This window comes from Ambystoma mexicanum, chromosome 11 (genome assembly GCF_040938575.1).
Source record: "Ambystoma mexicanum isolate Mex_15411 chromosome 11, UKY_AmexF1_1, whole genome shotgun sequence".
NCBI lineage: Eukaryota > Metazoa > Chordata > Amphibia > Caudata > Ambystomatidae > Ambystoma > Ambystoma mexicanum.
In genome coordinates, this window is record NC_090934.1 from 658,226,362 (window position 1) to 658,246,221 (window position 19,860).

The 19,860-nt window shown below is 52.1% G+C and overlaps 1 protein-coding gene across 2 annotated transcripts in view; it reads right to left on the reverse strand.

The window, feature by feature from the left end:
• The window catches only part of KIF18A (kinesin family member 18A), a 375,729-nt gene that overhangs the window by 103,251 nt on the left and 252,618 nt on the right, over nt 1-19,860 (reverse strand). For both annotated transcript variants that reach the window (XM_069623518.1, XM_069623519.1), the window contains exon 15: nt 13,363-13,615. In XM_069623518.1, the coding sequence (XP_069479619.1) occupies nt 13,363-13,615 (253 nt within the window). The remainder of the gene's footprint in view (nt 1-13,362; nt 13,616-19,860) is intronic.

Below are 19,860 nucleotides of genomic sequence, written 5' to 3' on the forward strand. Positions count from 1 at the left end.
GCTTGGCCGACCCTGGACTCTTCCCTGGAGTCCCGATCGACACAGTAGAATCTTGTGAAGGTGTGCGTCGACCTCCAGGTAGCAGCCCTGCAGATGTCCAGCAGGGGCACACCAGACAGGAACGCCGTGGTAGCAGCGATCGCTCTGGTCGAATGGGCTCTCGGACGGCCGGACAGCGGTCGGTTTGCCAACCCGTGACAGTGCATGATGCAGCCGGAGAGCCATCTGGAAATAGAAGTCTTCGAGAGAGCCTTCCCTTGATTCACAGACCCAAAGTTCACAAACAGTTGTGACGTCTTCCGAAAACTCTTTGTGCGGTCCACGTAAAACTTCAGCGCTCTAGCTACATCCAGCAAGTGCAAAGTCCTCTCGGCCGGCGTCGAAGGAGACGGGAAGAAAACTGGTAACACCAAGGGCTCGTTGAGGTGGAAGTCCGACGGCACCTTGGGCATGAAGGAGGGGTGCGTCCTCAGCAACACCCTTGTGTCATGAAAAGTCAAGTATGGAGGCTTGCAAGATGGGGCCTGTATCTCTCCCACTCGTCGTGCGGAGATGATGGCCACAAGGAACGCTGTCTTCCATGACAGGAACTTCAAAGGCACCGAATGCATAGGCTCGAATGGGGCCCCCATGAGCCTGGTCAGCACCACATTAAGCTCCCACGCCGGGGCCGGTGCCTTCACCGGCGGGAATGATCCGAATAGTCCCTTCATAAATTCCTTTACCAGACGATGAGACCACAAGGACGCCCATCCCGTAGTCCTGGTATATCGGGAGATGGCAGCCAGATGTATTTTGATGGAGGCATGAGCCAGTCCAGCTTTGGCCAGCGACAGTAGGTACGGCAGTACTTGAGGGGCCGTAATCCGCAGAGGGTTAATCTTCTTTGCGCGGCACCAGATAGAGAACCTCTTCCATTTATGACCGTAACACTTGAGAGTTGAGGACGCCCTGGCCTTTGCAAGAACCTCTCTGCAATCAGCCGGTATATCGTACCCTCCAAACTCTAGTGCTGCAGGAGCCAGGCCTGCAAGTTCAGCGACTGTGGGTTGTGATGGAGAATGGCGCCTCCTTCTCTGGAGAAAAGATCCGCGTCCGCTTGACTGGTGGGGACGTTGACAAGTCCAGAAGGTCCAGGAACCAGATCTGCCTCGGCCACGCCGGTACGACGAGGATCATCCTGCACCTGGACTTCTTGAGCTGGTTGATGAGGCGGAGCAGCAACGGCAACAGAGGGAATGCGTATAGAAACAGGCGGTCCCAGGGGAACGAGAAAGCATCGCCCATGCTCCTCGGCTGTGGGAACCTGCTGGTGAACCTCTGGCACTTGGAGTTCATCGCCGTCGCAAACATGTCGATCTGGGGTTTGACCCATCGTTGGAAGAGCCGATCCACTTGATCCTGGCGCAGTTCCCACTCGTGGCACGAGCGCAGCTCCCTGCTGAGTGAGTCGGCGATGGGGTTTTTTTATTCCTGCCAAGTGGAAGGGAACCAGAAACATCCCCTGGGCGACGGCCCAGTGCCACAGATCCTGGGCCTTCTTGCATAGGGCTGGGGATCTGGTGCCCCCTTGCTTCCGTATGTAGAACTTCGTGGTGGTGTTGTCGGTGAAGATCCTAACCACCTTGTCCTTGAGGGACGGAAGGAATGACTTGAGAGCCCAGAACACTGCTCGGAGCTCCAGAATGTTGATGTGGAGAGACCTCTCCTCCGGGAGCCAAAGGCCTCTTGCATGGAGATCTCCGGTGTGGGCCCCCCAACCCTCCAGAGAGGCGTCCGTCGTCACAGTCTCCTGAAATGCCAGGGTTTGAAAGTCCGTGCCCGTAGTGAGGTGAGCACGGGTACCTCACCATAGGATCGCCCGACGGAACTCCTCATCGAGAGGGATCCTGTCCTCGAAGCAGCCCGTCACCTGAAACCAGCAGGCGTCGAGGAACTCCTGTAGCAGACGTATCCGCAGTCTGCAAAGGGGTACAAGATAGATGCATGAGGACATCATCCCGAGAAGGGACTTGATGGACCTCACCCTGGCCACGTCCGTGGCTAGCAGGCGCTGCACCTTGCCCAGGATGGTCTTGGTCCCCTCCTCTGACGGGGAAGCCAATTGCCCCACTGTATCGAGCTTCGCTCCCAGAAACAGTGCTACTTGCGACAGAACCAGGTCAGATTTGGGGTAGTTGATGGTGAACCCCAGTTCCGTGAGCAGCCGGACGGTCCTCGCTGTGTGTTCGACGGCGAGTTCCCTTGTCCTTGCCCGGATTAGCCAGCCGTCCAAGTAGGGGTAGACGTGGATCCCCTGCAGCCGTGCCTCCACTGGTGCCAGGCACTTGGTGAATACCCTGGGTGCCGACTTTAAGCTCTGAATTGGTAGTGGCGTCCCTGAACCACGAACCTGACAAACTTCCTGTGCCCTTTTAGAATGGGGATGTGAAAGTAAGCATCCTCCAGGTCCAAAGACGATAGGAAGTCACCCTCCTCCAGCTGTCCCAGCACGTGCTGGAGGGTGACCATCCTGAATTTCTGCGCCTTGATGTATTTGTTTAACTGACGCAGGTCCAGGATGGGGCGCCAACCGCCTGTCTTCTTTCTGACGAGTAAGTACCTGGAGTACACTCCGGAGCCCCGAAGCCTCCTGGGGACGAGCTCGATGGCACCTTTCTTGAGTATCGCCCTTACCTCCAACAGCAGTTGAGGGACGCGATTCTCCTTCCTGGCCACGGGAGGAATGCGAGGGCACTTCGTTTGGAATTCCAGCGAGTGCCCGTTGGCCAGGGTGTCCAGCACCCAACGGTCGGTGGAGATGGACTCCCACACGCTGACGAACTTTGTAAGCCGGCCTCCCACCGGGGTGCTTCGGTGGGGGCCCGACGACACAGCCGGGTCAGTCTTGCTTGGAGGCGGCCTTGCCACCTTGGCCTCCTTGGCGACGACAGCAGGATCCACCGTGCTTGCCGCGACCTCTGTAGGCCTCCTGGGAAGAGGAGCGGGCCACCTGGCGGTATGTGGAGGAGCCACCGCTGGATCCTTTGGAGGCACCCTGTCTGCCTCCGGAGCTCCGAAAGGGCCGTCGTTGTTGAAGTACCCCTAGGGCCCTGGCCGTCTCCGAGTCGGTCTTGATGGCTGGAGAGACTCGTCCACCGCCCTACCAAAAAGGTTGTTGCCGTCAAACGGCATATCCAACACTCTGGTCTGGACGTCTTGGTGAAAGTCTGTCGCCTTGAGCCATCCTCGTCGTCGGAGGCAAACTCTGTTGCCCAGTTGGTGAAATCCGGTATCGGCAATATCCGTTGCCACCGTTATGGCGTGATCATACGCCCCCTCGCCTTCCTGCAGAATTTGTAGGGCCTCCCCCCTCTTGTCGTCACGTAGGAAGTCTAGCAGGGGAACTATCTTGAACCAGAGCTTCTTGTCATAGCGGGCCACGATCGCTAAGGCATTGGCCACCCTAATAGTCGTCGCTGCCGACGAGATGACTCGTCGTCCCATGGAGTCCAACTTCTTGCCCTCGCTGTCCGGCGGGGAAGTAGAAGTTGAAACCGCCGTACTCGCTGCTTTCTTCTTAGCCGCTGCCGAGACGACAGAGTCCGGCGTGGGCTGGGCCCTGAGGCACAAGGGGGAGCATCAGGGACTCGGTACTTCTTCTCGTACCTGTCCCTCTTGGCGGGTGTCATGGAAGGGTTCTTGAGGACAGCAAGCCCCTCGTCCCAGATGTCGTCGAGCAAAGGCACCGCGAGAACCGTCTTCCTCTTGGCCTCTCGTCGTTGGTAAAGAAACCCTTCCTTTTTTGTTCTTCAGGGCAGAGCTGGAAGAGCTCGGATGCCCTGGTTATCATGCCGTGAAAGGAGCCAATTTCGTTGGCTGGAGAAGCCCGAGGGTGGGGGGGGTTTACAACGGGATGTCCGCTGTGTCATCGCCGCTGTCGTCGTCCGCCCCCGTCGCTGTATCCGTCGCCGTATCCTCTCTAGGGTCCGGCGAGGGGTCCACAGGCCTCGCGGGCACGAAGGGCGGAGAGGGGTGGACTCTCCTCCGCTTGTTCGGAGGGTTTCCCGATGGGTCTGGATCCTCCGTCGGGTTCCGTGGTAATCTCATCCTTATCTTGGAACATAAGGATTGGATCGCCAACAAAATGGCCACCGAGCTATCCTGGGGCTCGGGCAATGGCTGTGACGGACGGGATGGCCGCTCCACTGGGCCCTCTTCGTTGCCATCGTCGCTATCTTCGATCACGTCAGCGGGGACCGTCCTCTGGGATCGAACCTTCTTGAACCTCTCGTTGAGGCCCTTCTCGGTTTCCACCAGCTCCTCCTCAGAGGCTGATTCCAAGTCTGTAATGGCCTCCGCCCCCCCCCCTCTTTTTCACCCGGGGACTTCACGGGGGTCTTAACGATGGGCTGGAAAGAGGATTCCCTCCGCGGTGGCAGGGATACTCTGGGCCCAGAAGCCGTTTCCACTGGCGTAGTCTCAGCCGGCTACGCCAGGGTTGCAGCGACCACTTCGATAGAGGCCTTTGCCGGCTGGATCAAAGCCCTCACCACCTTAGGTGCGTCCTGGGCCTTCGCCTTGGGGGGGAAGGGTCAGCGCCTCGCTCCCCTTCGAGACTGGGGCCGCTCCAGCAGCTTACCCGAGTTCTCGGACTTCCTCTTCCCCGAACCAGAGCGCTGGCTCGTGGTTGAACGTGCCGGGGAAGTCACGCCCTGCCTGGCAGCCGAAGAGCCCGACCTTTCGGCGCTCCCGGTGCCCGCGGACTCGCGGTGCTTGGCCTTCTGTTGGGCCCCCGTCGCCGGGGCGCCCTCACAGTACTTAGAAGCCCGCTCAGACTTTTTCTTTGCCTTCTCACCTGCTGTGCCCTTCTCCAGCCAGGCGGCGAGGCGGGAACGACGATCTTGTTTGGTCCGTTCCGAAAGGTTCTTGCAGAACGCACAGTCCTTCTCAACGTACGTCTTGTCATCATGAAGGCAGTAGAGACATCGCAAATGCTTGTCCTCCTTGAAAACGTTTTGTAATCCGCATCCAGGGCAGCACCTGAACAGCTTGGATCCGGGCGTCGAGCTTCCCTTGTCCTGGGCCATGTCCATTGAGGTAGGCCGCAGATCTTCTGGAATCCTCCAAGAAGTGTAAACTCGACGAAAACGTCACCCTTGAGGGGCGTAGAAGAATTCCGAAACGGGTCCCTGTTATCGGAAGTAGAAACGGTGGAGCTTGAGGCTCGATTAAACCGAAAAAATAAAATCTCCTGAAAAAGCGCGAAAACGCAGCAGAAATTCGAGAGCTAAAGCACGAGGACTCCCAACACTTGAGCGTGCGGTAAAAATCTGAGGATGGCTGCCAGAGGCGGGGCTTAGGGAGAGGGCAGTCATTGGCTGGGGGCAGTATGACCCACAGATCAGTAATTGGTTACTACTAAGAAAGACAGATCAGAAACGAAACTGATACTGATTTTTCCTTTATCGAGGATTCCCAGCCGGACAACGGGGAATATTTATGAACCTGTGAATCCATGCCAGACCCCATGCTGGAGAAGTATGTTGAGCGGGCGAGTACGGAAGTGCGGAGAGTGTGTAGATCGCTGGAGCAGATGAATGTGCAGACCTGGCGAATGTAGAGGGTGGATGAGTGTAGAGGGTGGAATAGTTCGGGGAGCAGGTGCTTGCGTAGGGTGGGTGAATGTGTAGAGCAGATGATGGTGTAATGCATGCGAGGGATAAAGTGGACAAATGCCTAGAGCGGATGAATTACATAGACCGGGTGAGTGCGTACAACGGAAAAGCATGTAGAACGGATGAGTGCGGAATAGATGCAGAGCTGATGAGTGCGCAGAACGGATGAGTGCGGGGAACGGATGGATGAGCAGAGCAGGACCGATGAGCTGAGCGGAAGACTGTGTAGAGGGGAGGACTGCATAGAACAGACCAGTGGGTAGAGCCGACCAGTATATAGAGCAGACGAGTGCATATGAGCGAATGAGTGCATATGAAAAAAAAAGGGGCACGTAGGCGGGGTGAGTGCGCAGAGGGGGTGAATGCGCAGAGGGGGTGAGTACATGCGTGTGGCGGACTGGAGCGCATGAGCGCGTCGAGCAGACCGGAGTGTGTGGTGCAGACTGGGGTGCATGGAGGGGATAGGAGTGCATGGAACGGACTGGAGCGCATAGAATTGCGTGACGTATATAGTATGGTTTGGAATGCAGAAAACGTTTGAAAGAGCATGTAACCCATCATTCACACCACCACGCGTACTCTCTACTTTACACCACCACTCAACTAGAACACAGGGATACTATGACACCATTCGGTATAACTGTTCTCATACCAACATCCGCCGCATACTCCCCATCATTCTAAGTAAACACTGCCGGTTTCACACCCCCCAGCCAGGCGTTCTCCTCAGGCCTAATGCAACCACATTTGGTCTGGATAAATCCTGCCAGAACGAACACATACTCCTGATCTCTCAACCACCACACCTACCGCTAAGAAGCAGCAATTACATGAATACCGCACCAGCTGCACACATACCCGGTGCTCACACTCACCTTTGACTCTCTACTCTCTCTACTGATCTGAACTTCGGTTCCCAAGGGCGTTCAACCTACCAGCACCTTCAGACCATACCAATGGTACATAAGGCGCTATATAAATGCAAAATAACATAACATCACATTAAGGTGAAAAGAGGAGAGGACGGTAAGAATGTGGGGTGTGTTCTGAGCACCATCTTGTCCTTAGATCTGAATCCACTAGTACCTGGATCACACTGATTTGCGTGCCAAGGTAAGGCCCACTCGGAGGGGCGTCTTAATGGTTACTAGCCGGATGTCCGCAGACGCCATCGGCTCAAATGTTTTATGGCACCCAGGACCACACGTAGGTCCCACACCGGGTCAGGTTTCTTGATAAGGTGGATATAGCCTAGTCAGGCCCGCTAAATGCCTTAGCGGGCCTCATTAGACCTGTTAAGAGGTATCACGTAATATTATCCCCAACAAAAAAAATCGCTGTATATATGGTTGTCAGGAACGGCCATAGGCGATATTTTTATTGGGGATATTTGGTGTTTTTGGGAGCAGGAGTTGCGTGGATGTCCCTGGCTCCCTTTAAAATAATACAGGCGTTGCAGGGGTGTCCCCCGCAGATTCCATGCCTTAATATTGCTGCAGAAATATGGCGATATGTTTGTATGGCGATATTTTTGCGGGGATATTAACACATGGAACCCGCTAAGAGGCCGGATTCAAATCCACCAGATTCGAGGATGACAATACCTCCTCCGGAGAGTTCTTGTAAACTCCAATGGCCACCAGATAAGTGCAGCCTGTGTCTACTTGCACGCCGGAATGTGCAAGGTGTGCTGAGAAGGAGAGCATGTCGTCCAATGTGCAAGACAAAGGATCAATTTCCTTTGATTCTGAACAGTGACAGAACCTGGTCCACTTGCTTTTGTACAGGAACCTGGTGGCGTCACTCCTAGCCCCCTATTTAATGGCCAGGTTAGCCTGTGACAGGTGCACATGCTTCAGGGAGACCTGTTCAGGAACCACGCTGCGAAGGCCGACTTCTGCGGGGAGGGGTGGATGACTGTGACCTCCTGCTGAGAGAGTTGGTGTGCTGGGCCCAGCGGGAGGTGTACAGGGGCCTGGTCCGACAGGCTGAGCAGCTCCAAGAACCAGGGTCTTGCTGGCCACCATGGGGCCATCAGGATGATCCGAAGGCCCCTCAACTCCCTGATCCTGAAGATGACCCTGTGCACCCGGGGAGTGGTGGGGCAAAGCGTAAGCGGTCATGTTGTTCCACAGGATCAGCATTGCGTCGACAAGCGAACCCCAGCCTTGCCCCTGCCAGGAGGCAAACTGGGGGCACCTTCTGTTGGTACTGGTGGTGAAGATATTCACCTGAGGATGACCCCACCTGTTGAAGATCCCCTGAAGGACCTGCTTGTTCAAGTGCCATTTGTAGTTGTTTGCGCCCCGCCTGCTGAGCCTGTCTACCTCTAAGTTGTACTCCCCTGGGAGGTTGGCTGCCGACAGGTGTATGTTGTTCACCAGAGCCCACTCCGAAATGTGGACCGCCAGTCTGCAGAGTGCAGGGGACCGGGTGCCACCCTTCTTGTTGATGTAATACATGCAGGTGGAGTTTGAACGAGAATGGCCCTGCCGGTGATAACAGGTAAAAAAGCTTTGAGAGCAAGCCAGATAGCCATCATCTCAAGCCAATTAATGTGCACCAGCTGCTCCTGCTGGGGCAATACTCCATGGACGCTGTGGCTGTCCAGGGTAGCTCCCCATCCCTCTAGGGATGAGTCTGTGGTAATGGTGACCTGAGGTGGTGGTTGCCGGAAGGGCGTGCCTATCCGGAAGTTGTCCGTACCCCACCGGATCAGATCCTGGTGGAGCTGTTGTGGTATGCTGACCTGCTGCACCTGCAAACCCTTCTCCCTGTTCCAAGAGGCCGAGAAATGTAGCTGCAACCATCTCATTTTGAGCCTCGTATGTGGTACTTGAAGAAGACATGCAGCTATAACTCCCAACAGGTGTTGGTACCACCACGCCAAAGTCACTGCTCTGCTGGGAAAATGCCTATTGGCCCCCTTGATGGCCGTCGAGGGGAAGATCCTCTCGGAGCTCGTGTCCCAGATAAGCCCCAGGAAGGTCAGGCTCTGCTTGGGCACCAACTGTGACTTTCTGAGATCGATAGAAAATCCCAGGTCGTATAGTGTATCCATGAGGGCAGATGCAGTATGTTGGAACGCCTCAGGAGATCTCGCCCTGGCTAGCCAGTCATCTAAATATGGGTAAAGATGATGGCCTTGCACCCCGAGTAGGGCTGGCACTGCATTAATAAGCCTTGTAAAGACCCTGGGGGCTGAATGGAGTCCAAATGCTAGAGACCTATATTGAAAGTGAAAACCCATGATCCTGAACCTCTTGAAGGACCGATAGGGTTCCCATTCGGGACGTGTAGTGAAGCATCCTTCAGATCCAGGGAGCACATCCAGTCTCCCGCACACAATGTCTCCGCTATGAAGGCTGGGGTAACCATCTTGAACTTTTGGAGAGGGAGGGGAAAGGTTCAAGGTGGAAAGGTCTAACAACTCTCAGGCCAGCCTGGTTCTCTTTGTGTAAGGTGAAAATGTGCGAATAGAAGCCTGTGCCCCGCTGTGAGGCTGGGACTTCCTGCACTACCCGTTCACTACTAGCAAGCGAATTCCCGCCAACAGAGTTTCTGTACCAATCTGGAGCGGAGGAGAGGGAGAAATGGGGAGCCAGAACCCATGGATACTACCTGAGAGGATCCATGGATCCGTGAAACCCGGCCGCCAGCGGTGTGTGTGTGAAGGGCGAGCCTGCCCCCACAGCAGACTAGTGGATCTGGAAGGGCCTGTCACAATTGCTTCCCCTCTGAGGCTGGGGATGAGGAAAGGGACTGGAAAAACCCTTGTTAGCCGCCTGGTGCTGTTTGCGCCTGTGCTGGCTAGGGGATCTGTCAGTTTGCCTGGTCTGTCTTTCCTGAAAACCTCTGAAGCCTCTGAGGGACTGACCCTTGTCCGAGCTCTGGTACGTTTGGCTATAGGCCTTAGGAGTGGACTTGGTGAGGATTGATAAAGATTTCGCTGCCTGCGAGCTGTTCCTCAATTGTTGTCGAATAGAACGGGTCGCCCCCTCGAAAGGCAGGTCGAATATACATTCCTATACATCTGGATTGAATTTTGTTGCCCTTGGCCACGCCATCCTTCTCATGTCCGTGGCAATGCAAATGGCCTGACCTGAAGTGGCAATATGGGCCACCGTGGACTCCATTATGTTTTGTACCATGATTTTGGTCTCAGCCAGCCCAGCCTTGAAGCAAGCCTATCTGTGGGTAGGAAGCTCAGGGAGGAAATCAGCAATCTCCCGCCATAACTTCTGATTGACAGCAGCCAGCTGTGGTGCCGGTAGTGCAGCTGGCAGGTGTTCCCTCAGACATGGGCCCGGTATTATGGCGTAGCCCCTCGGGCTGAGATCCGCTAATAGAGCCTTGCGGCCCGTCAGCGATAGCGCCGGTAGGATCTTGCGACCCCTCAGCCTAGCGGCTACACTGGTGCTTTTGTGAGGGAGAGAGCGGGGATTGGGGGGGGGGGGTAAATTAGGGAAGGGGCACACTGGCTGCCCAGGCAGCTCAGAAGGCAGGTTTATACCATCCAGTACAGTCGGCGTTCTGAGCCTCCCGATTGGCTGGTGACCCGCTTCAGGGTGCTAATGGCAGTGATGCTGCAGGAAAAGCAACTAAATGTAAGATATGAGCCATACATTCTGCAGGCTCAGAGGCTGCTCAAATGAGGGTTATGCACAAATACCACCACCAGACTATCTGGGCCATTAAGTGATAGAGCCACAGATTCTAAAGGATTAAAAGGTTGATGGGAAGAAAATAAATTACTTAAAGTTAGGAGCAGGGTTGGTCCCTGCCATGAAGGAAGGAGATTATATTCCCATTAAGAGAATATTTAGAATGGGCCCAGCACTGAAGCACCTATGACTGCATTTCCTATAAAAAACAAATTGCATGCCTACCTATGCACTACTTTTGGGGATGGCTGAACATCAGCTCAATCCAACACGAAACGGGGGACATATCTAGGGTGACTGATCGAGTTTTCAATATGTTGAGCAAAAGTTAATCTAGAAGCCACAGCTATTTACCTGCCTTTCAATGCTGGCCTAGAGCAAAGGTGCTACATCTAGTGGGCCAGGGCACGGACAATCCAGGGGGCCCACCTTTTTCATCTGTACACGAAAGCTCTGGACTTCTCGTGCAGTGGATTATGGCAGAATACACCTTGACACGCCGCCCCCCTTGCTCATTTTACTAAAACGACTTAATGTGCATAAACTGACAAGAGCGTTTAAGATTTAGAGATGCTGTTGCCCAAAGAGACAACATACAATTATTGCAAGTGTAAACAAGACTTCTATAGGACAGAAAACCCAAAGTCATAAAAGCAAGAAAAAAAAAATAATTGAAAAAGAAAGGTACCACACAATCAAGTTCCAAGAGCAAGCGCCACTCACGTTAGTAGAGAGGATGAGTTTAATATTATTACGAGAGCCTTATGATGCTAGCATGATGTCCACCTGCGTACTATGGAAGGGGTTACTTCTTGAACAGGTTTTGTCTGGTGCCTGCTATATGGACCAGAAGGAGTCAGACTGGCGGTTAAGATTTTATGGGTTTTATTGAGGCGATATTAAATGAGGCGGTGGGCCGAACCTGTTGGTAAAGGCATGCCGCCCAAGTTAAGGGCCTGAGCGCAGCAAGGGTCCCTTAAGGCAGACAGGGTGCCATTACAAGCAGCGTCAGTTCGCTGCTGAGATCGCCATAGCACCCGTGTAGCTCCCTACATGGTGTTGATGGTGTTTTTTTGGGCAAAGAAAAAAATGAAACTTACCTTGGCTGTGCAGCCCGGTGCCGCACAGTGCCGCACAGTGCTGGTGTCCTGGATGTCCGTTTTTCTGTTTTCACTGTTCATGACCGACGTCATCAATATGACTTCAAGGAAAGCAGCACAGCACGGCACTAGGTCACCCTGCCAAGGTATGTGTTGTTTTTTTATTTACAAAAAATTCAAATAAATCAACAAAAAGACACCATTAGCACCCGCCTAGAGAGCTATATGGGTGCGAAGATGGATTGGGAGTGGGGAAAGGAAGCGTCCTAGCTAAATGAAATGCTCAGAACGAGGGCTTTCCTTGTGGAATACAGTCCACGTTCCGAGCCTTTTCATTGGTGGACAGTGCCACACGGGGTGCTAATTAAAAAAGGAAAAGTCCTATCGCCAGGAGCAATTTACCAGCTTACAAACTAAATTAAGGGTGCTCGTCAAATTGTTAAAAAACAGTCGTCCTCAGTCCAAATCCTATCCACCATCTCACCCTACCACTTTATAAAAACAATATAAAAATGAGTGAGAGATGTAGCCTCTCGGCTCTTGCTTCATCCAGCCATTGTTAGTTGGATCTCTCCTAAAGTACTGGATGTAGGACAAAAGATTTGCTCTTAACAGTTCATACGTTTTCAAGTCTCATTTTAAGTTTTAGAAAAATGTCCAAGTGTTTGTATGAACTAAATGTCTCAAGTTCTTGAAGGGGAGGGGGTTACACCCTTAGTCCATTTCCACCAACTTTAACCTTTTCGTTTTTCTAATAGTGTGCCTTGTATAGATTCATTGAAACCTTCAGGTCAACTTCTGTTAACAATGTCTCCAATATCTTTAGGGCTCTCCAGGCCGCTTTGGTCCTCTGAATCACATATTCCTCACTCGCCTCCTTCGACCCTGGGCATCCCTGGTACCTTCTCTGTCTTCTGGCGCCTATGGTGTTCTTTCCCTGCCTGTCTAAGAAGTCTCAGGGATCCTCGTACAGAGCACGGAGGATTCTGTCCTCTGTTGTCCCCTACTTGAGTTAGTTCACGGCTCCCAGACCTACCACTGCTGTAGCGTGGTCACGCTACCAGGTAAGACTGTTCTCCCCAGTCTCCATCTCAGCAATGTAGCCCTTCCTGGTGCCAGACTTCTGGCTTCTCATTTCTTGGATTCCCCATGCTAGCGCTGGCTCTGCAGGGTAGCGTAATCCCTCCAAGACGTTTTTACATCAGAGGCTTGCCTCTGCGCAGAATTCTTCTGCTTCCATTCAAGGTTCCTCATCTCTTTATTCTCACTGCTATACTTCAAAGGGGCGTGTTGTTTTTTTTAAAGCTGCTGAGTTCAAGGGTATTGAACAAGGGTGTGAGCACCACACACCGTGGGTAATAATAAGCAGTGCTTAGATACCTGAGGGTTCGTAGCGCTATATAAATGCCAAATTATTATTATTCATTATTATTATTCCAGCAATACCTTGAGCCAACGATATGGGAGTCAATAGGGTTGGAATGCAAAACAGAAGTAACAGCAGTCTTTTCAACTCCCATACATGCAGAGAAAGTATTCCTCATAGGGAGTTCCTTATAGGAATGGGAGTCCTTGCACCCTAGAGGGGAGTCACTCCCAGTGAGGTCTCGTTTTCTTAGACCCCTAGGGATCGTCTTGCTTAGTGGACTCACCTTGCTATCCTCACAGAGGGTGGATCCCAACAGGGGAGAAGTGATGAATTCCCTGAATTCGTCATATAGAGCATATTCCAGAAAGCATTAAGCCTGAGGGAAAACATTTCAGATAAGGTCAAACCTGCTTAACGCAATGAAGCTGAAAAGATGCAACTGGTTAGGAGCGCTGTGCATTAAAGAAAACGCACTGTGGAGATTTCAAGGAAGTCTCAGCTGTCAAATGGAATTTTAATATCACTTCAAAATATTAATCATTGGACGAAAACCTTCTGGTCAATATACTTACTTTGCAACTGGCTGTACATGGTGATCTGTCAAGGTTATTGTTGTGTTCAAAGCATCTGGTGTGTACACGATGGGAATGAGATCTTTACTAAGCGAATCATCCAGTGTGTGGCTACAAGAAGGGTTTTTGTACACCTCAAGGTCCCTCAACAAGGGAGAATCTAACAGCCGACGCCTTATTTGCTTTTGTGGCGGAGAGCTATACTGTGTAGATCCCACATTGATATTTTCCTTTAATTCTTCACATGGTGCACCTGTTTAAAGAAATGAAAGGACACAAGATGTTGAACTGCGATAAAAAAAAGTCTTGTCCATTAAAAACTAAGCTCACAGATTGAATGCTTATGCTCCAAGAAACTATCATTTTACACATAAAGGGAAGAAAACAAGCAGAATATCAATATAAAAAAACGGGTGGGAAACGAGTCTGTACAGAACACGAAATAGAAGTAATATTATAATTTTGCCACTATCCACCAAATACGGGGGTTCAGGATTTGTTTTCATAAGTCTACTTATTTCTACTGTAAAATAGATGTGCTTGTATCCATCCACCTTCACGCAGCTGGTAAAATAGCTCATCAATAAAGTGCTTTATCTGACATACGTGTACACTTCTTGACCTCCCAAAAAAGTCACTTTCTGAAATTAAAAGATGATCCGTGTTGGTTATGCAGAGATAATAGATATCCACATGCAAACAATTATATACCTGATGGAATTCTTGTGGAAAGATCCAAGCAATATTCTTAATATCAAGACCCTGCTTGCATGGTTGGCACTCCCAGATGGTTCAGCAGCAGAATGAGTGGATCAAAGGAGATGCAGGTTACTGACTTAATGGAGCTATACACCCGCTACTAGTATAATAAAAGGGTCAAATGCCTGCCTTCAGCCACTAAATTTATAGGCACTATTGTCAGGGATGGCACTCTAATAAGAGTGGCACAAGACACCCAGAAGAGTTTGGGTGCTGAAATAAAGTGGACAGATAGGAACACACACAGCGGAAAGGAAAGGGAGCGAAGAGTAGGGAAGAGTAGCAAGGGAAAAGGTACAGAGTGAATACCCTCTTGGGGTGTATGCAGAATAGGAAAAGAGTATTCCACGAACCTTGGAAATACTCTAGCCTTCTGCACAGTTTGCTATAACAGAGTCCCACGCTGTTTGCTCATAACTTGGAACAGCAGCTATGGGTGTCTGTGATATAGAAACGAGACAAGGGAAGGGGCAGAGGTTGACTGATGGGAACCAGCAGACAAGCTCTGTACAAAGGGTCTACAAACAGTACAAGAGAAGATACAACAGACAAATCCAGGAAAGGAGATGATAGCAAACTAGCAGAAGGATAGGAAGGGAAAGTCGAGTAACAGGATATGATAACAGAGGACAGAAAGGTAGGAGGAGAGCTCAGAGGAGCAGGAAGGCAATGAGTAAGCCCACAAGAGTGGGACGGTAAGGAAGAAATATCAGAGGAAAAGGGCTTAGGGCAACAGAGTAAAGTAGACTGCACGGCAAGGATCCCAGAAGGGCCGGGCAGTAAGGAGTGAACCCTGAGGGGCAGGGCCGCTGAATGTAGAAGTTTGCAGAGGGCTGTAGAGGGCTGCTAGGCCGAGGACCCAGCGGGGAAAAAGGTAGGGGGTAGGCAGCGGAGCGTGATAAGCTGCAAGTAGGAAGCCCATAGGACGAGGGCTGTTGGCAGCCGGAGAAAGGTAGGCTGTAGAGCAGGGAGCCCAGAGGACAAGGGCTACGGCAGCCGGAGTGAGGAAGGCTGCAGAGCAGGGAGCCCAGAGGACAAGGGCAAAGGCAGCCGGAGAGAGGCAGGCTGCAGAGCAGGGAGCCCTGAGGACAAGGGCTAAGGCAGCCGGTGTGAGATAGGCTGCAAAGCAGGGAGCCCAGAGGACAAGGGCAAAGGCAGCCGGAGAGAGGCAGGCTGCAGAGCAGGGAGCCCTGAGGACAAGGACTAAGGCAGCCGGTGTGAGATAGGCTGCAAAGCAGGGAGCCCAGAGGACAAGGGCAAAGGCAGCCAGAGAGAGGCAGGCTGCAGAGCAGGGAGCCCTGAGGACAAGGGCTAAGGCAGCCGGTGTGAGATAGGCTGCAAAGCAGGGAGCCCAGAGGACAAGGGCAAAGGCAGCCGGAGAGAGGCAGGCTGCAGAGCAGGGAGCCCTGAGGACAAGGACTAAGGCAGCCGGTGTGAGATAGGCTGCAAAGCAGGGAGCCCAGAGGACAAGGGCAAAGGCAGCCAGAGAGAGGCAGGCTGCAGAGCAGGGAGCCCTGAGGACAAGGGCTAAGGCTGGAAAGCTGCAGAGCGTGATACGCTGCAATGTGGAGAGCCCGGCAGGGCAAGGGCGGAGACTGGAAGGCAATGACTGGATGCAGCAGGGTGGAGCAAGCAACAAGGCAGGGAGCCCAAAAGGCTAGGGCTGTAGGCAGCAGGGTGTAACAAGCTGCAAGGCAGGGTCCAAGCAGGAGAGAGGGTAAACAGCATACAAGGATCCGAAGACACTCGCGAAAGGTGGAGGAAGGACTCTCAATGCAAGAGGCTGAGCCACTGCAGACAGCAGCCTTATATACTGCCTAGCCCAGCACAGAGGCAGGCCAATTGGTTTCACCTGGCGAATCACACCTGTAGGCAATCGGCCACCTCCCTTTCTGTTCCTGGGCTGGTGGAAGCAGGACCAGACTCTAAGGCTTCTGGGGGGTGTAGTTCCATAGAAATCCAATAGGAACGGCCAGGAAACAATGCTTGCGGCCAGGTGCATTATGGTATGCGTAGTTAGTTGACAATAATCATTAAGTAGCAAAGTCCAAATGGAGCAAAAATGGATGTGCCCATGGCGCAGGCATGACAGTATGCCCCTCTCCAGGCCCCTCTCCAGGCTCCCTGAAGACCGACCTGTAGGAAGAGTGTCTGTTCCACAGTACAAGAGTCTTACTCCAAAAAGACACATCATGAGGTACCAGAAACGAGTTGTAAGGTGAGAGACTTGAATGACGGAGCCGGTACCAATGTTCTGGACCTTGGATGTAGAATTCAGAAAAGATGAAGTCTTTGGAACACAGACCCCAACTGTGTGTGCATGAAGAGAGGAACTGCGAAAAACTGCTGCAGGCTCCAAGATAGATTTTTCCTTGATGGGCAACAGTATGATGCTGGAAAGTGGAGCCATAGGTACAGCAGAGTTGGTATCTTTAGGAAGGTTTTCCAAGACATCCGAAGTAGTATTGACAACATTAGGGTTTGCCATAGAGAGTTCAGAGGATACAGCAGCGGTGAGATCTTGGATGGCTGTAGGGGGTATCGAGGCTGTAACAACTAGGTGTGAGGGAGCCATGAGAGAGCCAGCTGGCTGGAAAACACCTGAGACTGGTAAAGTAAAGTCTGGCAGTCTTAGTGCTATAGATATACCAGCAGGAACAACTGGAGTAGTAGTTTCAGGATTCACAATAGCTATAGCGACCTCAAGATCTGTAGCAGGGACTTCAGGAGTCTCAAATGTGTCCGGGGGTTTAGGAACCACAGCAGTAGGCAGATCATGAATAGCAGTTGGAAGTTCGAGTGCTATAGCAGCTACAGACAAATCAGGTGTAGCAACTACTGGTAGATCGGGTACCACAACCACTGGCGATTCAGGGGGTATCGAAGAAACAGAAGATGTTAATTGCTCGAGAGTGATGTCTGATAGCACAGCCACACTTTGGCAAGCCCCGCTTGCCACTTCAGCATGCTCGGTGTGAACTGTGCCAGTCTCTTCAGCTGCCATTGTCATTGCAGAGGAGGTTGTAGGTGTGGGTACTGGACGAGGGGCAAGGGTGAGGGCGGAATCATCCTTTGACTCAGAGGGATTTTCAATCAGTGGACCACCCTTGTCTTGCGGTGTAATGACTGTGTGCATGATATGACCCACCGGAGGAGTTAATTCTTTTCTATCAGTACAACAACCTGAGCTTCTGCGGCTGGAAGGTGAAAGAATTGTGTCAATCTCTAGAAGGGATACATATGATATATTTAGGTCTTCCATCTGCTTGGTAAATGTCAGTATACTTTTCTGTATGGCAACTCCAGGCCTTATCATGTCGATCTCTAGAGATAAGATGTCAGGTGTTGGACATATTGTCAGAAGGTCTGGTGACTTGTGTCCCTTCATAAGATTCTTATAATACAAAGAAACAAAGTCGTCATAGAGGTCTTCGGTTTTTCTTTTAAGGCGTAGGAGTTGTTCGTGCAACAGGTAAGTATCATTAGTTTGACCTAAAACTTCAGAAGCTGGTGTGGCAGTGAATTCGGTTGTAACAATGGGAAGACTGACCTTAGGGTTATGGTGGTTAGCAGATACTGTGGAAGTATTAAGACAACCGATGGTTAGTATAGGTCTTTTGTACCCAGAACCAGATGCACAAACCTCAGGGTAATGACTGCCTTGTCCTGTTCCAGCATTCTGGGGAGCTTGCCAAGCTGAACTTGCGCATCTTACACTGGCAACGGCGTATTCTGGTTTGGATTCTCTCACAATGAGTGATATGTCCTTAGCCGTTGCGGTGTTAGAAGGCTTATCAGAAGACGCAGGAGAGTTTTCCACTGTTTGGTCTAACAAGATCTGTAAGAACTCATTATCCTGCTGTAGCTCTGCAACAGATAAGGACTGCGGATCATAGTCGCAAATGTCATAATAATTGTACATGGAAGAAGGGTCAGCTAGCCAGAGAGTATAGTATCGTGCCTGTAAATCTTTGTTTACTAAGGCGAGTCTGTCCTTTAGACTAGGTTTCTTGTCTGCTGTCTTTAGGGAAACCATAGGTTTATGCAAAGGTTTCTTAACTCGAAAGGAAAGCATCTTAGGTCTGTGTGTGCCTTTCCGGCCAATGAAATAAGACATTTTTGGCTCTTGCATTCTGTCAGGGATGGCACTCTAATAAGAGTGGCACAAGACACCCAGAAGAGTTTGGGTGCTGAAATAAAGTGGACAGATAGGAACACACACAGCGGAAAGGAAAGGGAGCGAAGAGTAGGGAAGAGTAGCAAGGGAAAAGGTACAGAGTGAATACCCTCTTGGGGTGTATGCAGAATAGGAAAAGAGTATTCCACGAACCTTGGAAATACTCTAGCCTTCTGCACAGTTTGCTATAACAGAGTCCCACGCTGTTTGCTCATAACTTGGAACAGCAGCTATGGGTGTCTGTGATATAGAAACGAGACAAGGGAAGGGGCAGAGGTTGACTGATGGGAACCAGCAGACAAGCTCTGTACAAAGGGTCTACAAACAGTACAAGAGAAGATACAACAGACAAATCCAGGAAAGGAGATGATAGCAAACTAGCAGAAGGATAGGAAGGGAAAGTCGAGTAACAGGATATGATAACAGTGGACAGAAAGGTAGGAGGAGAGCTCAGAGGAGCAGGAAGGCAATGAGTAAGCCCACAAGAGTGGGACGGTAAGGAAGAAATATCAGAGGAAAAGGGCTTAGGGCAACAGAGTAAAGTAGACTGCACAGCAAGGATCCCAGAAGGGCCGGGCAGTAAGGAGTGAACCCTGAGGGGCAGGGCCGCCGAATGTAGAAGTTTGCAGAGGGCTGTAGAGGGCTGCTAGGCCGAGGACCCAGCGGGGAAAAAGGTAGGGGGTAGGCAGCGGAGCGTGATAAGCTGCAAGTAGGAAGCCCATAGGACGAGGGCTGTTGGCAGCCGGAGAAAGGTAGGCTGTAGAGCAGGGAGCCCAGAGGACAAGGGCTACGGCAGCCGGAGTGAGGAAGGCTGCAGAGCAGGGAGCCCAGAGGACAAGGGCAAAGGCAGCCGGAGAGAGGCAGGCTGCAGAGCAGGGAGCCCTGAGGACAAGGGCTAAGGCAGCCGGTATGAGATAGGCTGCAAAGCAGGGAGCCCAGAGGACAAGGGCAAAGGCAGCCGGAGAGAGGCAGGCTGCAGAGCAGGGAGCCCTGAGGACAAGGACTAAGGCAGCCGGTGTGAGATAGGCTGCAAAGCAGGGAGCCCAGAGGACAAGGGCAAAGGCAGCCAGAGAGAGGCAGGCTGCAGAGCAGGGAGCCCTGAGGACAAGGGCTAAGGCAGCCGGTGTGAGATAGGCTGCAAAGCAGGGAGCCCAGAGGACAAGGGCAAAGGCAGCCGGAGAGAGGCAGGCTGCAGAGCAGGGAGCCCTGAGGACAAGGACTAAGGCAGCCGGTGTGAGATAGGCTGCAAAGCAGGGAGCCCAGAGGACAAGGGCAAAGGCAGCCAGAGAGAGGCAGGCTGCAGAGCAGGGAGCCCCGAGGACAAGGGCTAAGGCTGGAAAGCTGCAGAGCGTGATACGCTGCAATGTGGAGAGCCCGGCAGGGCAAGGGCGGAGACTGGAAGGCAATGACTGGATGCAGCAGGGTGGAGCAAGCAACAAGGCAGGGAGCCCAAAAGGCTAGGGCTGTAGGCAGCAGGGTGTAACAAGCTGCAAGACAGGGTCCAAGCAGGAGAGAGGGTAAACAGCATACAAGGATCCGAAGACACTCGCGAAAGGTGGAGG